Source organism: Neopsephotus bourkii, unplaced genomic scaffold (assembly GCF_033783945.1).
Source record: "Neopsephotus bourkii isolate Nb327-2 ecotype Australia unplaced genomic scaffold, CSIRO-AGI_Nbou_v1 NB_846, whole genome shotgun sequence".
Classification (NCBI taxonomy): domain Eukaryota; kingdom Metazoa; phylum Chordata; class Aves; order Psittaciformes; family Psittacidae; genus Neopsephotus; species Neopsephotus bourkii.
This window is the reverse complement of record NW_026901342.1, coordinates 3,072,495-3,092,008: the sequence shown is the minus strand read 5'-3', so window position 1 is coordinate 3,092,008 and position 19,514 is coordinate 3,072,495. Positions and strand designations below refer to the sequence as shown.

Sequence of the window (19,514 nt, the reverse complement as noted above, 5' to 3'; positions counted from 1 at the left end):
ATACCAGTATTTGAATATTAAGCTGTTTACCTTCAAGTATTTATTTTGAAGTGGCTTCTCATTGACACTCTTCCAGTGATCCTCCTTTGCTTCAGTTTCCTTCATATCAACATAATAACCAACTATGGGACTACGGCCTGTATAAACTGGTTCCTTCCACAGTAAAACCAAAGAGCCCTGTCTAACTTCTGAGCATGTGACATCATGAGGTGGCCCTGAAAGGTAAAAATTAGAGTTGTGGTATCAAATCCCAAAGTGGTTAATGCATAAAACTTCAGAATCCAAACTAGACAACATGCTGTACACCCAGAGCTGGCATAACATCGGCAGCTCCTCAGTGTCATATCTAGACCTGATATAAATACAACCTATGTCTATTTAAAAGACTAGCCCAAAAACCAATCCAGTTTGCTGAGATTGGTATCTTGATCAAATATTCATGAACAAACAAAACTGACAAATAATCTCCTAACTCAGGGAAATAAGTTAATTATTAAGCTAATGTGCTGCTTCAAGGACTGCTCTAAAGTCCACTGAAGTCAATAGAGGTTGTTTTCATTCATTTCAACAAGTGTTAACAAGCCAACAATCTGTCCTTGATGTGATACATTTAGACAAGGGTTACAGGACCTCATTCTTCTCTGCCTTGCATCTTAGACAGATATTTATGTCTACCATTTAAAATAGGAAGCAAAGTGGCAGACACAGTACAGAAGCCAAGCAGGAAAGATAATGAAAGTACAAGCTGTTGTAAAATGCTGATTACATAGGGGTTGTTTAATATGCCATTGTAAATGTACTAAATCAAAGTGATGGAGACTCAAGCTTGGGTATGAACTTCAGTGCCTTTTGACTCCTCTGGAAACTGAAGGGGTTGAGAACTTTGATGGATAATTGATTACAGAGCACCCCTGGGCAGTGAGTAACCTCCACCTCCCACTCAGCATCCTACCAGGTACAGCAATGGTCCATTCTTCACATTTGAAGGGCTGGCTGGGTTGGGAAGGCGTCCCAACTCCTGCCAGGTTAGCAGCAGCTACCTGGAACTGGTACACCATGTTTTCCTTCAGGTTTTGAATCTGCATAATTAGTAAGATGGTACTTATTAACTTTGGATTAAGGCTTTATTGAACACATAAACATGTGTTGTGTGCACGAAGAGATAAAAGCATTATTTACATCATAATAAGGCAATAACTATCTTGGCTTTTCCTCTGATCAGTGGCGGAGCATACGTGAGTGGTCTTAGCACACCAAACTTTAAACCACTTTTCCCATTAATAGACACTTGGGTAGTCAGGAAGGGAGCAGTCTATTGCATAACAGTCATATTAATCTGTCTCATGATACCAGCAAGTTCACTTAAGGCAAGACTTGTCCTCACAGTAGGGTGAAACTCAATCCTGGCACTGGTTTTCATTTGTAAAGCAGCGCAAAAAGGTTGTAGCTAGCACTATCTCTAAATTAGGTCAAGAACTGATCACAAAGTGCAGCTGGTACACAGCTGGTTCCAGCACCAGTAAGAACTGGGACAGGTCCACCAAACCCAGTAGGAATGCAGTTTGTTGAGGGCATGACAAAAAATTGGTCATGCCTACAACAGTGAATTCACAGATGAGAGCTGGTGCCAGACTAACAGATCAGTGTACAAACAGTTTTGCAGAGAAGTTTAATAGAACTGAATAAATGTATCGTCATGGGTATAAAACCCTCTGAACAGCAATCTGTACACTGAACCATAACTTATCAAAATCTGTCTTTGAGATCTGTTTTGGAAATACTGTCTGCACCCACATCAAGTACAGAAGTTAACCACTTACCCGGTATGCCCTCTCACTAATGGCCTTAATGTTGGCCTCCATCCATTTCCCAGGAACTCCATCAATCACTTCACGATAGTTCACGTAGTAGCCGGTAACTTCAGTTCCACCAGTGACTTTAGGTTGTTTCCATCCTAATACCATTGAGTCACGAACACTCTCAAGTACCATGATGTCATAAGGTGGAGATGGAGCAGCTGTTTCAATGTAAATAAATGTAAGTAGGAAGCAATATTTCAATAATCAGACTAGCACTCAATTAGCTCACCCAGGTGGCTCCCATCCTGCATTTCTAATTAGAACAATATTTATGTGGTCAAAGGAAGTTTCTGGAGTTGGAATAAGAAATGCAGGATAAAAGCTTCCATAAACCAAATGAAGAATTCCAAACTGCATAGGAATTAGTTTTCAGGATGATTTGTTTTTTAAGAAGCAAGCTGATACATAGTGAAAGAATGTGTTGCAATTGCAGCTCTGATGTAAGTGATCAGGACTTGCATTAAAACTGTGGAAAATGAGGAACTAAACCTAACATTACAGGAAAAGGAAAAAAAAATGGAGATGCAATGATTTGTTTTCTTTTGCTGAAAGCAAACCCCTTTTAACACCTACAACATTCATTTTAGTTCAGGTTTTTTGGTTTGTTGTTTTTTTTTAATAGGCCCACATTCTTCCGTTCTGAGCATGGACTTTATCTGTTCATTCTTTTTTATTTTTATTTTTTTAATTTCACATACTGTGCAAATTTTATCATTGCACCCATCACATGATCTTACCTTAATAGAAGAAGGCGTGATCATAGGCACTGTAGACTGACCAGAAATGGAATATGTCTGTTATTGGAGCTGACATAAAAAAATACGTGGCATAATCTTCTTTTCTATTTATGTTTTTTAAACAATAAAGATAACATTATCTTCATCTCAACCCATTTTCTTATAAAGTCTTTTCTGTACCTAGTGGGGAAACACTTGCCCACACCCTATATATCATGCACCAGTGAAGAGCCCTACTTGTAGTCCAGAAGTCCTACTTTTGGTGGAAATCCTACATCTTACATGTTTGCTTTTGGTTTAAATGTTTTATATCAATGCCAGCTAGTCCCAGGTGCCTCTGCTTTGTTTTCTGTTCAACACTTTGCACAAGCCTCACTTCAGAGGCCTGGGGAGGAATTCAGTTCACTAGCCAGGTACCAGGACTTAAATGAAATTCAAGCCCCACATTTCTTGGGCACAATGGGTGTGTGGGTGTTGAAAACATAAAGCATGATTTTGTGCATGTGCCTTTAACTTGAGAGGTTTTTCTCACTACATATTGCTGTCAGTCAAAGATACAACACAACATTCATTGTTAGCACTGTGTCTCAGAGGATAAGCTGTAGCTTAGGCATAAATCCACAAATCTTATATTCTAACACAATACAGATTTTCATGCTTACCATCATAATCAAGTTTTGTTTCCTTCACATTTCCATAACACAGAGATGAGATAACAAAGTCTCCTAAAAAATCACTGAAGTGATTTAGAAATAATACCGTATCTTGGATACATTAATATGTAGTCAAGCAAGCTATTAAAGTAGTAAATGGATTTATATGTTTCTCTTTCAGTAGGCACTAAGTCTGTAGTGGTTTCCAATACCATTACATGCATAATGATCTTAATGGAGAGTTGAGCATGCACTTAATGGGTCCGATGGAAGATGAATCACTGGAGAGCATGTTCACTTGTGACGCTGATGAGCAGAACTTACAACCATCTGAAGTGGATGTACCCAAGAAGTGAAATCTATTTATTTTATTAACTCTCACCGTTATCTTTCTTCTTTGGCACTTCTTCCAGTGTCAAAAGATCCCCAGGTCGAGACTTACTTGCCTGCTTAGGAGCAACTTTTCGTAGTGAAGATGTGACAGTGTCCTTAACCATTTCTCTCATGTTATTGTCTCCTTTACTTGACAGTTTGTCAGAGCTACTGGGTAGTGTGTCTCTATTAAACTTAGCATTGCATTTTAGCAAAGCATCTGTGTCAAAGATAGGCTGGGAGGACTCATGCATGCCTTCCCAGATGGTAGTGCGGTCTGTTAGTCCACCAGCTTTACCACTCAGTTCAGGACACACACCATGAAGCAATCCTCCCCCTATAATTTCCAGAAAACAGCAAAGACATTTTGAATTAGAATACATTTTTTTCTCTTCATTTAGTCAACAGAATGAAGAAATGCGTACAGTGAACAATACAGCCAAAGTATGACAAATCACAGGTTTTGCACACAAAATGTTAATCTTGAAATCACAAAAATTTGAAATGCATAGAATACCTCTCAACCTGCTCACAAGTAATGCTCTTTTAATAACATACTTTTCAGAGAGAAGAAATATGGAAAGTTAATAGTAGTCCTTATTTGCTATGATTACTTCAGTATTAGATCTTCTGAGTCATATTTCTGATCCCTTCAAAATGATCTCACAAAATTGCCCTAAGCCACATCTCTCTGCTCTAAGGTTGTGAGGTATGCAGTTTCAACACAAATGAGAGTGAGGATGTTGCAGACGTACAGTTTATTCTAGCCAATGATACCATTAATCTTTACGGATTAGTTCAGGAAGTGGCAAACAGAAAAAAATCATCAGCAAAGGGGGAACACACAGGATTATAGAAGCTTTACAAAAGACATATTACACTGATTATTAGGTTTAGGTATGGAGACAAATTTCTTAGGAACTGACTGTTATATAGGATGGTGTGCGTTAGAGATGATATATACCACATTATGGAATCAGAATGACATTCCATTTTCCAGGATACCTATGCAGTGAACTTGGCAGTGCTCTCTTACAGTGGTTCACAAGAAACACTTGGAGAAGAGTGGATGGTGAGGGTGAAGAGTCTAAAAGAGTGCAGTGACTGTGAAAATATGGCTGTGAGACCATAGGATCTATGGATAAATTATTATTTGTGGACAGCATTGTGAAACAAAACAATTAGTTACAAATAGTTGCTGAAAACCTCTTAATTAAAACCCAAAATATTTGCCATTAAAAAGAGCAATGGAAAATAGCTTACCAATGGCTGCTTCCACTTGTATAGGCTCTGAATCCTGTGAAAATTCACTGAGCCCTGCTGCATTAACAGCTCTGACTCTGAAAATGTACTTCTCACCATTGACAAGCCCATGGCAAATGAATCTAAAACAAATCAGTGAAAGAATACTTAGGAAGTATTATGAAGAAAATAGAAATCTTAAGTGGGAAAATAAAGCATTTCTTCCATAAAATTTACTTTCATTTCTGAAAATTGAGGATAAACCATCACCTCAGTGACTTAAATGAAGCCCAGAAAATGTAGAATGTATTTAAGCACCTCATTCATTCACAAATATGATGTCTAAAACTGTATCTCTCCAGATAAACCAACACTCTTTCCTTCTTAAGACTATTCAAGTTTTTATGTTACCAGTGGTCTACCTTACTTCTGCTAGTATATACAGTCCATATTTCCTAATGGAAAATACAAAAAGCTGCAGAGATAGCATCTATATTTCCTTGTGAAATATTGTAATGATGTAAGTAAGAGACACCTGTAGCACAAGTTCCCATGTTTCACTTTCAATAATGGATGACAAATTGCAGTGTTCAAAAACATAACAGGGTATAGTACAAGAGCTAAAAAGTGCCCATTTTTTTTTTATTTTTGCTTTGATATGTGACATGATAATTTACTGAGTTACCTAATGATTACATAAAAAAACCTCATAAATTTTGTCAAGTGTCCACTCTGAGAACACAATATTTCCCAAGTCAGGAATAATTTATATTGGAAAAACTGTGTTTTGAAAATGTCAATGTTTTATTTAAAACAAAACTTATTTTAGAAGAGTTATTTGAAGTGTATTTTATTTCATGCTTTTTCTCTATTCTACTTCATAATGTCAAGCCTTGCACTGCCAGTGCTGGGATCATGCAATGATGTTTGAAGCAAATATAGTGGGGAAAATAAAATGTATTTCAAAGTTAACAATTTATTTTAGGAAAAAACTGAACCTGAATTCATATTTTCAGAGCAGTATTTTTCCTACTCATTCTGCCAGGTATTTCAAAATTACTTGCTTTCACCAAGATGCGTGCAGAAAACAAATTTCAAAAGACCAAACTATGCTGCGTAATGCAAACTATGAGCCACAGCTAATGCTCTGAGATTGATTCAATCAGGAAAACCAAGAGTTAACAGACAGCCTGTGCCAGGTTGCATCCTACATTACATCACATTGACTGCAAATGCAGATAGGAACCTAAGCAGTGTAGCTGCATCAGAATATGTAGTATCTCAGAACACTATTTTTATGGTGAATAAAGTTTATGTTTTATATTTTAAATATGCAAACAGCATGAATCTTCACCAACACTTGATATAACCACAATATAAATCATATAAATATATATGAAAGTATATAAATTGGCACATGCAACTTTAGCAATATAAATGCTCAAAAGAATGCTTAAAGGAGATTGTTGTGTTTGTGTTCAAGCAAGTGGGGGTTTAGGTATTTTTGATATGCAAAGCATTTACAATGCCTTTTTAAAAACAAAGTTGGTCCAAGAGTATTTAGAAGCGCCATACTTCTTGTAATAAGGGTTGTCATGGATGGCAATTACAGATAAGCCAAATCAATCATAATAAGTAGAAGCTGCTTCTGCACTGACATCAATCCACTTGAAATCAAGTTCTGCAAGTATTCCTTTAGACTTTGAAGATTACATCCTTATTCAAACAAAACCAAATCTGATTTAGTTTGCAAAGTTTTAAGTATTGATTATTTTTCTGACTAGAGGCTGAGCTTCATGTCAGTAAGAAATGTGAGTTTATATCAAATATTGAAGAGTGTTCATTAATATCTTGATAACTGCCAAGTGAAAAAGTAGTTAGAAAGTAATGTTGTTAGTGTGATATAGTCCACATGTCCTCCTGACATTCTAGATATACAGTCCAGAAATGTTTACAGCTGTCTTCCAAAACATAAGACTTTGGTTCCAAACATTATGCAGCTCAGTTTTCCACACTTGTAATTTCAGCCATTCCTCGCTGTACTGTTTTTCATCAGACTGATAGGCTGCACAATAGCAAACAGCTACAATAGCCATTTGCTATTGAGAACAGCAAAGAGAAGTGAAGAGCTTCTCTTTCCTTCACTAGCAATGTCCACATTTCCCCTGACCCTTGACTGTTTCTGACATAAGGTTGATGATAAATTCCTTTTGGACCAGGCTCACAGTTTGAAGTACACTTTTATAACTTCTTATGAACTTCACCAGCAAGAGTGATTCTAGCCTGCTGGCTACCACACTGTGATTAACTTTACTACTACTAGTAATGGCTGGAAAGCATATAAATCCAGTAAATAAAAAATTGGCGACCATAATTTCCATGCTTGAAAATCCATTACCTTGTGCCTTTCACTGGATTGTTATTGCATGGTTCCCAATGACCAGATCCAACTACACTTGACTCAATGTAGTACCCAACCAGCTCCTTGGCATCTGGGGGCTCAGCCCAAGTGACAACAACTGAGGTATCTGTATTCCTAATTGGCATAATACGTCCAGGAGCTTTGGGAACATCTGTGAGAGAGAAACAGAGAAAAATTTGTAACCAGCCAGTCAAAATCTACAAATAAAATCAGGATGACATTTCTATTCTTGATGACATTCATTCTATAGAATGAATATTCTTGGCATAATATTAATTCTATATTCTTATATTAGCATGACTAATACAGATTTAACCCCCAAAAAACTCCTCTGATTTAAATTAAGTAATCTGACAGGTTAAGTAACAACAGGACAGGATCAATAGGTTCAAGCTTTTGGTGGTGAGGTTCCTTGCTATATTGCCTGTAATTCAGTGCATTTCCATCAAATTAGATTTAGTTTATTCCCTTGTGCTGAACATCTACACCAGAAATGTGATTTTGAGCTTTCTAAATGGGAAAATGTGTAAAGTACACATTGAAGATTTGTGCAGCCCACAGAATAACTCAGAAACCAATGCCCATGTTAAATAGCAAAATGCATCCAAAGTGTTTTTTGAAAAGAGTTGTTTGACTTTTCTTAATGAATGTAGCTCACATGCATCAAAGTGTTCTGAAAACTCAGCCAGTATGAAGTAAACAATCTGCATTGCTGTTTGGAAACCAATTGCTAATATAGATGTAGCTACTGATGCTTTACCGTGGTGAGTATCTTGGCTTTTCTTCCAGTGGAAATAGTCTCTGCATTCGTGTTAGTATTAAATTCCCCACTTTTGTTTAATTTGGCAAACAAGGAAGATTATACTCTGCTGATGTCTGGGATTATTTTCAATGAAAACTCTAAGTAAAATAAAACATTTTTGTACCTCCTTGAGTTTTCATTTTCTTTCACTATTTGAAGCCTTTGCAGATCTTGGCATTGCTATTCACAGCTTAATTCCCTTCGTTTGCACATGTCATTAGACTACATGTTAAAGGTTCAACAACCCAAACCAAAATTATTTTAGCTAAAGGGAATAAATCACTGACTGCATTTCATACTTGAATTATTTACTGGGCAGCTATCTGTCTTCAGACAAAACAATTACATCATAAACTGAAAAGAAAATTTAATACATATGACCACACACTTACCGAGTTTGTCATCCACAACAGTGGCTTCAGTTGCTTCTGAAGGTTCACCGATTCCAGCTGAATTGCAACAGCGAACTCGGAAGCAGTAGGATTTGCCTTCAGCCAAATCAAAAACTGCAAAACGAGGGGACTTCACAGGGATCTCGGTGTTCACCCTTTGCCAGTCCTCTGTGCCAGCAACGCACTGCAGTCAAACCCAGAAGCCATGTTTGTAATAGAGGTCCCTAAAAGCTGAGTGCCTAACCCAATAAGACTTTCTACCTGGACCACCAAATGCATGTCTGCTATGGAGAAGTCATGCTCCTTTTTGGGGCCTTTCCACAGAATGAACATCTTTCAAAGCTTATGAATCTGCCAGATGTCCACCTACTCCAGAAAACATACAAAAAAGCTTACTGGGTTTTATATATCAAAGCTAAACTTCTCTTCACTGCCAGTAAGTGATGTTATTATTAACTGCATCAAGTTCTGGACCACTTTCAAAATAAGTTCTGCAGACTTTCAACATCATCCAAAGAACAGAAGTCTAACATTACCACATTGCTTCTAGATGCTCTTGTATCATGCCTAATGATCACTTATACCATTAATATTAGTGACTAATTTTTGCCTGATTTACATTAACAGAAATTTCAAGTAATGGTTCTGGTTTCTGAGGGATTTCAAATTCTCAGCAGAACATGATCAGACTATGTGACATTATTACTCAGTACTCAGCATGCAAGAGGTTATTAAAAAGCTTTCTTTCATGGAAACTCAAAATGCATATATTCATGCTCTCTAAGTCTGTTGCTAAGTGAAACTCACTTATTTAGACCAGATTTTGTGAGAGAGATGAAAAACACATAATGGGAATATATTTATGTCTCCTTTCATGACACCTCTAGAACGATAAGGAAAAGCATGGATAAAAAAGTTTGTGAACCATGAGATACAAGTAAAAAGGGTGATGGCATGAAGAGTTTTCTAGGCTAAGCCATGCAAAAATGACTCAGAAAAGCAGGACACTGAAATTAAAACTGATTCTGTTCTGGAAAATAAATTTTGTCATCTTTTTCGAGTTGGTGATGCAAATGGAAAGGTGATGTAGAGGATAAACATGAAAAGACAGCTGGAGGAGGAAGTGCTGATGCCAGGAATATCTTGCAGAATTCCTCTGTCCAAACAATCTGTCCCACCAGACAAGCTTTCCTTTACACACTTTTTTTTATATAAGTATTTTTAAAAAATAGAAATATCATATATATATAAATATGTGACTTCTCTCTGTGCTTTTTTCATTACAGAAGGAGTTTGCCAGCCTGTCTACTCCAGGGTAGGTCAGTGACACAATTCACAAAAGGATATTAGAGTGTGTGACGCATTCTGCATCTACTTTCCTATTTCCCATCTTTCTTTTATTCCTATTAGTCTACAGTAACAGTTATCTTGATGTAGATAACTCTCCTGACCCTAGTTTGGAACTCTCAGGTGGAAAGGAAAGTTAACTGAAAGTCCAGAAGAGATGACAAAACAAACATGTAAAAGTTTACTATATCGTGATTCTGATTTTGTCCAGTTTTACCTTTTCCACAAAGTACATGATACCCTCATGGCCACGCTGTCCAGGAGGTTTCCAGCTAAGCACAACATAGTTCTTGGTGGCTTCAATAACTTGGAGGTCTGTAGGTGGACCAGGAACAACACCCTCTGAAGAGCAAGGGAGAAGAATACGAGAGGGAATTGAGATTTAAATCCTTCACATTTGTGTCAGAATTAGTGCCTTAACTAAAATTTAGGAGTACTAATATACCTTGGCACCTGATTTTTATTTTTTTTTAAACAGAAGAGTTAAGAGTCTTCTAAATATTGGTTTTAAATGAACTCTTTTAATTCTAAGGATGTTTATTCTTTAAGTCCTTAATAATGAAACCTCACCTCTACAACCAAATTGTGTTATTCAAGGTCAGTTGACTCTCGGAACTAACTTTGGGTGCATGCCAAAGTCAACTGAACTCACTGGGAGTTTTCCTAATTACTCAGCCAGTTTCACATTAGACTTTTGTAGGCAAAAGGTCTGTGTTTACCTGCAGGTTCTTCCTCAGTGACAATAATCTGTCCAGTCCAGGGAGCAGAAGGGTGACCTGAAAGAAATGTTAGAGGTATCACGGAAATGAGAGATTTAAGGAAGTTTTGAAATAATGAGGAAAATTACTCTTTTGTGGTTCAACATTTATGAGATTCATGCGAGCTTTATTTTTTGTTACTGCTGTGAACGTTGCTCATGTAGCAAGCTAGTTACCCAAGCTTGAATATTGAGAGCAGATCATCAATCAATATAGCTAGAAAGTTTAATCCACTGAAACATCTTACTAAAATGTCACTGAAGTCACCTAGGTGACAGAGGTATTTGGCTCACTCAACTCATTGTTTTCAGAGAATTAACTTCAACTTTATCTTCCATACTCTATTCATTTGGATTAACAGCTCACTCATTAAAGGAAGAGCCAAAATCCTGCAGGCTGCTCTTTGTCTCTTTTTAACCACTTTCCCTCACATTACCAGCTTTCAAATCATGGGTTACAGTCACAAACAGAAACTCAGTCTGACTCAGCATATCCACTAGATACGATTTGGGTTGCACTCTCAGTGCCTCTGTGTTATCATATTATTGCAGTTACACATTCAGCTATCACTCCGGTCAATGCACTTTCAGAGATAATTTTTGCAAATGCTGTTCTCCACCTCCATGTGCTTCGCCCTACATTGGCTGATCCATTTTGGAGATGCGAGCAGAGGGGGAGTTGGTGGGGATTAAAAAGGATCATGGGGGATGAAAGGAGGACATGTAATGGAAATAGGTCACCAAGAGCAGACTTCATCACCTGAGACAGCTTCCATGCTCCCCTTTGAGAAGAAGCCTCCCCCAGACTTCAGGTTTCACATGTCTATCTGAGCACAATGCTTCCTACCAGTGCCAAACCTACTTCCTCTGGCCTTTTGTTTTTATTTTGAATTTGATCATCTGACTGCAGTCTGTAGCTTGCAGTGCTATGATACATTAAGACATACAAGCTGAGACCATGGGAGCTCTGTAGCTTTGCATACAAGACCCCTTCACATCGACAATTTTAAACAGTAAAACTTCAGAAATGAGTAGAAATAACTGGATTTTAGGTATATGATTTAGTCTGTGGGTAGAGAGGTGGATTTGGAAACAAAATGTCTGGGACATTACGAGGCAATGGTAGAAATATCTTTCACATATAAAATTTAACATACAGAGCTCAGGGTCTGCTGGGCTACCCTGGTATTTTGCTGATGTTATGGCAAAACTTTGATATTCACATGAGCACAGAATCAACCACCCTTGTCTGTGGCTCAGAGAGAGACTATTCACAGGATCTGTTCAGCTATTTTGTTGGCTGAACAGAAGTGAGTGTCTTTAGGCAATTAGTTCTCCTGTGTCTTTTCTCCCCTTCCTGCAAGTTCAGAGCATGGCACTGTAGCCAGCCATAGCCATTTCAGCAGGTAGAGCACTTTGTACGAAGAGCACTGAGATGATTCCTTCTTGGCAAAGCCCCCTCCAACGAGGGTTTTGTTTTTGCATTGCTCCCTCTAGTGGGATTTCGGAGGCTTATGAATAGATTGTCATACTGTTTGGTTGGGTTTTTTTCTAATGAGTTGTGACGTCTCAGGCAATCTGCAAAAAGCACATCTTACTTCTAAGCCTGGCTCTGTCAGAAGGATCCAGAGCAGCCACAGGCTCTGATACCCGGGATGGTAGGCTGACTCCAGCTTTGTTCACAGCTCGGACTCGGAAGATGTAGGAACGGCCTTCAATCAGACCAGTGACAGGAAAACGAGCAAACTTCACAGGACTCTCATTGCACTGGGTCCAGTGAGTGGTGCCAACCTCACACCTGAAAAATACCAACAGCAAGAGCAGTGCTGGGAAGGGAGAAACACAAACTTGGGGCACCCACCCCCCTTTACAGTTTCACCATCTGTTCATATTCATTGGCTGGTGTGTACCAGCTTCCTCACAGCATTACACACTGATGACATCAAAGCAGATGCACCAAGGGGTCAAGGATGAAGAACCATCTGGGCATGCACTAAATCCCTTGAGGGCTCAGGAAATACATATATCTTTTGCAGTTGCCAGGTGACTAGTTCATGTATCATACACAGTGCTCCACTGTACATCCCATAAAATGATGGGCTTCCTGGGGCATGGAGACCTCCCTTGTCAGTTCTGTGACCAACTCAGCACACAGACAGTTATGAATGAGGTTAAAGTAAGCCACTCAGCTGGACCCTGTTTCAAAGACCACTGGGGCTGCCAAGGGAGCCTGCAATGCCGTGGCTGCAGCCACTGCAATGACAAGACCTGGTGGGATGATACTGGTCCCACTGCTGCAAAGCCTCACACCTGGCAGGAGTCTGGTTTGTGGCAGAAGGAAGAGATAACGAGAAGCAGGGAAGGACCACAGTGACTTCTGCTATGGGAGCCAGTGGCAGATTGTGGAGATGGGATCCCGTTATCCAGCAACATGGTCAACAGGAACATGAACTAGCAGTTTGGGAAAGACTTTTTATTGCTGATGAAATATCTGCCAAAGTGAATATTACAGTCACTACCCAGATATCTTGGCACACACAAGCATCCCTTCTGTGGGAATTGTTACTGCCTTGCTCCAGACAGTTTTAGGTTCTGGTTTCTGCTTGGGGCAAAGGATGCCCAAGCTTCACCTCTAGCATTAGCACAGACTGGTCCTGCCTCCTTGAGCAACATGCTCACCCTACAAGCAGTTAGGGGCTACCCTGGCTGAATATTTGGGTGCCTAAATACTTTCAGTGGGATCAAATACTGGACAGCAGTAAGACAACTTTGAATTTAGAAGCAAATATAGAATAAAGGAGGCAAACATAAAAGAAAATGAAAATAACAAATGACAGATTATCTTATCTCATGCTTTTCAATGTGCCTTTAGGTTTTTGAGTTAGAATGAGCAGCAATACAAATTCTCCAGTCTGGCATGCTCACTGACCTGTCAATGAAATATCCAAGGATGGGGTTTCCTCCATCAACAGCCGGCTGCTTCCAGGAGACAATGACATAATCTTTGTTGGCATCTAAGCACTGCACATCCAGTGGTGCACCCGGGGCTCCAGGGATTTCAGCATCAGCGTCTATGAGGATGGAGGCATACATTTCTAAACTGAACCACAGTTCTTTAACAATTATTAATGTTTAAGGACTGAAATCTGTTCCTAATGAGCCAAAAAAAGAAGTTTCATTACTGGCTTCAAAAAGTATTGGATTTTATATTGGCAATCTTTTTCTAGGTTTTGGTTCTCTCTTTGCCACATTTACAAATGCTTAATAAGTTACAACATACTGTAAATGTAATTCACTTACTCATTTTAAATAAAATTAGTAACATGCATTCTGGTTAGATAGCTGCCAGAGACACAGCTGAACTAAAAACTTGGCAGACTATACATTTACCTGCTCTTCTCCTTACAAGAAGAGGCTGTTATATTGCCTGGTGCTATCAACCAGGCAATAGCTCAATTAAAAGTATTCACACATTGGATATAAAACACTGAATAAAATGTCTCCAAACATAGTCCTTCCTTGTTTGTTTTTGGTTAGTTAAGAGCTCCAATGGTATCAAAACCTTTTGAAGTTCAATTATATTACACATACAAACATATCACTGTGGAATATAAACTTCATGAGGATAAGCATAATGTTCCTTTCAAGTGTTTATCACAAAGACGGGACTGCTGGTGTCCAAGGGCCTTGACTCCAGCATCAGCTTCCGGACATATCTAAAGCTTTAAAAACCAGAGCACAGTGCTGGTCACTGGGGAATCTGACTGTTTACACAGTTGACTTGTGAGATGGGGTCATTTTCATGTAGAGAAAAATAACCTTTGCAGAAAGACTGTAGAAGAGAATTCCAAAGAGAGGTTGTTTCTCTGCAAAATAACATCAATTTGTACAATTACATGCACTTTTCAAATCTTGTTGTGAGCTACTTCGAAAGAAGACCTGACATAGACATGAAAGATGTCTAAAGAAAGCAATATTTTGCTAGTAAATACTATTCATGTATCACATCTAGTTCCCAGACTTCTTTAAAACGTTTGATGTTTCAAGGCATTACAGGATTTTGTATTTCAATATACAATAATCCCTATTTTTCATGCTTCTGTGTTTCAGGAAAAGAAAAAGCCTTACAAGAGAATCTAACATGCTTCATTAAGTAAAGCAGTAGTCTTCAGAAAAACAAAAAAAAGAACCCATATTTGACACTGTCTTCTCTTATAGGTAGATCAACATCACATGGATTTTTTGAAGCTGTACCAAGGTTACTGAGTTCAGGTTCTAATTACAGCTAAATTGATGTGGTTTATTTTATTTTATTTTAATGATAATGTATAAAAAAAATTAATGCAGTTAACAAAATAAGAACCTTAAGAATAACAACAACATGTGTTCAGTGATCTCCATAGGAAAGCTTTTACTGCCCATATATTCCACTTAACAGAATGTGAGACACCACCGTTTTGTTTCCAAGACAGAGTAGGAAATAGCTGGGACAACCAGCATTTCAGATCAGCCTCTGGGGGGCTAGGATTTCATCCCTGATGGCTTGCTGACAAATGCTGACCTGTAGCCATGGCAGAAGAGGCACACACACTCCCTAAGCCTGTCTAAAGACCTAATGTTATGTGCTGGATTAGTGCATCGCTTACTTCCATCAATTCACAGGGGTTTCAATGCGTGACACAGACAACCACTTGTGCTTAAATACCACAACTAGCCATTTATAGCAAATTTGTTTACAATATAAGAGGAGCGGTGAGGGATATACTAGCCAGCTGAGACTGTGGGGACCATTTAAGTAGGAATGTAGAATTAATCTAATTAGAATTTGGCAAGCACACTGCTTGGCTAGTAAAATACTCTGGTGAAAGTGGAAGTGGATTTGCAGTCAGGTCATATCTGCATTGCTAGAAGATGTAACAGGAACAAGGGTGATCATTTATCTGTATGGCAGCACAATTTAAAACAAAGCAAGAAAGACAAATCCTATTTCTTGTCACAGATGCTCACTTCCATACTTTCTTCAGTGATGAAAGCACCTGCTTCAGCCATATTTTCTGAGCAGGCCATTATCTCACACAGCTCTGCTGGACTCGGGAGCACAATACCGTTGTGGGCATGATCTCAGAGCCAAGAATTTTGAGACCCATTTGAATTAGCATTACACACTTCAGCTGCTTTTAGCAGCTGAGACAGATACAGAACCAGCATGCAACCTGATAGCCATGGCTCCTTCTAAAGAAATATTTCTCTAATAGAAATTCAAAGAAGTTTTTCATTTACAAGCAAAGAGTTTTTCATATTTACATGAAAAAGCAGTTTTTTATGTTTACAAGCAAACAACACTCTGAGAAATTACATTTTAATTCCACACTTTGCTGCTTTTCTTTAGAGAATCGCAGAATGGTTAAGATTGGCAGATAACTCCAGGGATTGTTAGTTCAAACCTTGGATCAAAGCAGGGCCAGCTAGAGTTTGTGCCCCAGGACTCTATTGAATCATGTTTTGCATATCTCCAAGGATGGAGAATCCACAGCCTGGCTGGGTAACACGTTTTAGTGTTACCCACCCTTTGAGTAAAAAATATGTTTTCTTATGGTTAAATGGGATTTCCTGTATTTTAATTTGTGCCCATTGCCTCTTGTCCTGGCACTGAAAAGAGCTTATTCACTCCCCTCATCAGGCATTTATACACATGGATAAACTCACCCTAAGCCTTCTCCAAACAGCCCCACATCTCTCAGCTCTTCCTCATATGAGAGATGCTCCAAGCCCTTAATCACCTTCACAGCCCTTCACTGGACTCACTCCAGTGAGTCCATGTCTCTTGTACTTGTGAGCCTAAGACTGGATCCAGAAGTCCAGATGAGTCTCACCAGTGCTGAGTAGAGGGAAAGGACCACCTCCTCAACCTGCTGGCAATGTTCTTCCTAATGCAGTCCAGGATACTGCTGTCCTTTGCAACAAGGGCACATGTTCTCCTTGGTGTCCACCAGGACCCTCAGGTCTTTTCTGAAAAGTGTCTCTCCAGCCAGCCAGCCCCCAGCCTATCATGGTGCATAAAGTCATTCTTCCCCAGGTGCAGAACTTTGTTTCCCTTCCACCATATTTTTCCCCGCATTCTGTGTTAGAGAGAACCCCTTAAATGGTGCATAAAATCTTTATCAAAACAGTGCAGTTTAGCTAGCAGTGAGATGGTTACAGAAATACATTTTTAAGTTATGATGTAGATTTTTCCTTTTAATGAAAAAACCTTTTTTTTCCCCAGAAATAACAATTAGAAGTTATATTTCTAGAAGCTATTAATGGAAAATAATAGTTCTCTTTTTATTAGGGAAAAAAAGCACCTCAAACGTCTGATACTGATTTTGCCATCATGTTTTCTTCATTTCTGTAGTGAATTCTCTTCACAAGACAGTACTTACCTCTAACAAAGACATAAGCACTGTACTCTTCATAGTAGTCTCCCATCACCACTCGTAGAGTGTAAAGACCTTCATCTTCCTTGTTTGCATGATTCAGTGTTAACGCAGCTCGCTCCCCACTCCAGTGCATCTGGACCCATTTGGATGGTGTAATCAGAACACCTAGAAATTAGGGAATTTAATGATGAGAACTAGCTGGATCTACTGAGGAATACATTTGGAATACAGGGAATATATTGGAATAGATTGGAAATGCACAGAGACCATTCTTATTATGCGACTTCCTGTCCTCAAATATAAACATAAAGTACAGCTAATTCTGTGCTCATGCCAATTTTGTCTTCAAAGTATAACTTCAGAAAGCAACAGCTTTTTTATCAGCTGTTGCACAACACATTTATGCAACTACTTAAGAAACGTTTTGGCATATAAATAATTAGTAAAAGCTATGTGGGCTATGCAGATGGGACACACAGATGTTGGAGTTGATCAAAATGCTTCTAATTTCAAAAAAAATTTAAGACAGAAAAAATCCCTAGAAGACATTTTCAGGGTGCTTCATTGGTTTTCTAACTGTGGTTGCACTTTGAATTGAAAAACAGAAAATAGTTGGAAAATCTGAGACAGTGATGACCAAATCATAACATTCACTTATGCTGAAGCGAGTAAAGGTTTATATGAAAGGAGTATATATTTCTTCTTGTCAAACATTCTCACCATTTCTGTACCACTGAATTTCTGGTTTGAAGCGCTTGATATCAGGATTGATGACAACCGTGCAGCCCAGACTTATTGTCTCTCCTTCTCTCCCAAAGGATACATCAAACTTGTCAACAAAGCTGATTTCAAACCTGGAAGCATAGCCATGAGGGGTAACGCCAACTGTATAATGAAAAAAAAATCCATCTGTTTACTTTTTCCTTCCTTTTGTGACAAGAGTAGGAAGCAAAAGTACCCAATGATTATGAATATAAGCTCAGCTAAAGTTTAGGGTAAAAATAGCAAAAATACATATTAAGTCATCATCTTCACAGGTAATTGCCATGTTAAATAATCTAAACCCTTACTACCAAAGAGAATCAACTATTTCTTTATTCATGCAACCCTAGTTTTTACAGCTAGTTCATTTTATAACGGAGAGGCTCCTTTAGAATTTCATTTCAGTGGCCACAATTTCAGATGCAGTGTTCTATCATTTTCTCATAAGGTTTGATTAATAATTCAAAAATACTTCTATTTATGATTAATGATTTAGGGTTTTAATATAAAATGAGCTCTCTGTTCTCCCAGATATTCAGGTAGCTTGTTTCTGTACTTGTTCCTGAATTTATCTTTCCTGATGTTGTGTAACCCAAGTTGTGCAGTATTCTGGACAGAAAATACTAGTGCATTATATCTGTACTGCACATATATGGCACAGGGGCCTCCATGTTTATTTTGAAGCAGCTCAGCTGATAAAACCTAGGGACACATTTTCCTTTTCCACAACTGCCCTACAGTGGTAGCTCTCAGTGTTCCTGTGACCAATGGGTATATGCAGATCATTATCTCCCTTTCCCATAAACATTTTCCCCTACAGGTGAGGCTAACACCATCTGAAATTGTAGAATTCAGCACCTTTGTAAATCAGACCTGCTTCTGTTTTAAATAATATTCTACTTAGTCATTTGACATGATGTTGCAACTGTAAATGGATGTGTCAAACAAACATATATTGCAACTTACGTCCCAGAGGCATGGAAAAAGTTCCAGAATGCAAATGACTTGCATCAATTTCTCCTTTGTACCCTAGACAGAAAATGAACAACTCTAGTCACTATTAACATGAGGTAAAGGCTCTCTGAGCCCCAAACCCAAAAGTGGCAATGTACATAAAAAACAAACAAACAAACAAAAAAAGGAAATATTTTGTAAACCTACTCTTTACCACGAGGGAAGCAAAAGCTGAAATTTCTCCTTTAACATTCATAGCAGAGGCCCGATACTGAGCAATGTCATCAAAATCACATCTAAAAAGATAGAAATTATTAGGCAGGGCACCAGCTTACTCCTTGGCATAGCCTCTCATATGTTTTAGATTAAGGAAACCCTCAGAAATCTGGGTAAAATATATAAAGAAGTAAAAGCCTGGGAGACAGACACACTGGACACTGGATTGATTGTAGCTACTAATGGCTACATTCTTTCGATGTTAAGAAAGCAGTGTTTGAAATAAATGTCTCTCTTCAGATACCACTTACAGGCTTGAAATTCAGACTACAGCAGAAATAGGAAAAAATGTCTAATAATATTTATCCAAGTTATCTCTCAATTATCTCTAATGTACTGTATTCTATGGAGAGATGCTTAATGTGAAAGTTGTAGAAATGGTAGATATCAATATATTTTCAATGGGCACCTACCCGTATCTAAATTGTCAAACCTAGATTGTTCCTGATTGTCAAATTAAGTGATTAGGTCTCATGTTTTCTAGATTTTAATGCAAAGTGACTGAAAGGAAAATCCCATT

The 19,514-nt window shown here is 38.3% G+C and overlaps 1 protein-coding gene across 1 annotated transcript in view; it reads right to left on the bottom strand.

Annotated features, from left to right (window-relative positions):
• MYOM1 (myomesin 1) overlaps positions 1-19,514 on the bottom strand; it is a 75,026-nt gene that overhangs the window by 29,478 nt on the left and 26,034 nt on the right. The window contains exons 7-21 of the mRNA XM_061356393.1: positions 18,926-19,014; positions 18,731-18,793; positions 17,723-17,887; positions 17,006-17,167; positions 13,513-13,654; positions 12,182-12,381; positions 10,546-10,602; positions 10,044-10,168; positions 8,480-8,663; positions 7,262-7,436; positions 4,885-5,006; positions 3,632-3,958; positions 1,821-2,017; positions 953-1,079; positions 31-215 (exon numbers count right to left, since the gene is read on the bottom strand). Coding sequence (XP_061212377.1) covers positions 31-215; positions 953-1,079; positions 1,821-2,017; positions 3,632-3,958; positions 4,885-5,006; positions 7,262-7,436; positions 8,480-8,663; positions 10,044-10,168; positions 10,546-10,602; positions 12,182-12,381; positions 13,513-13,654; positions 17,006-17,167; positions 17,723-17,887; positions 18,731-18,793; positions 18,926-19,014 — 2,320 coding nt within the window. The remainder of the gene's footprint in view (positions 1-30; positions 216-952; positions 1,080-1,820; positions 2,018-3,631; positions 3,959-4,884; positions 5,007-7,261; positions 7,437-8,479; positions 8,664-10,043; positions 10,169-10,545; positions 10,603-12,181; positions 12,382-13,512; positions 13,655-17,005; positions 17,168-17,722; positions 17,888-18,730; positions 18,794-18,925; positions 19,015-19,514) is intronic.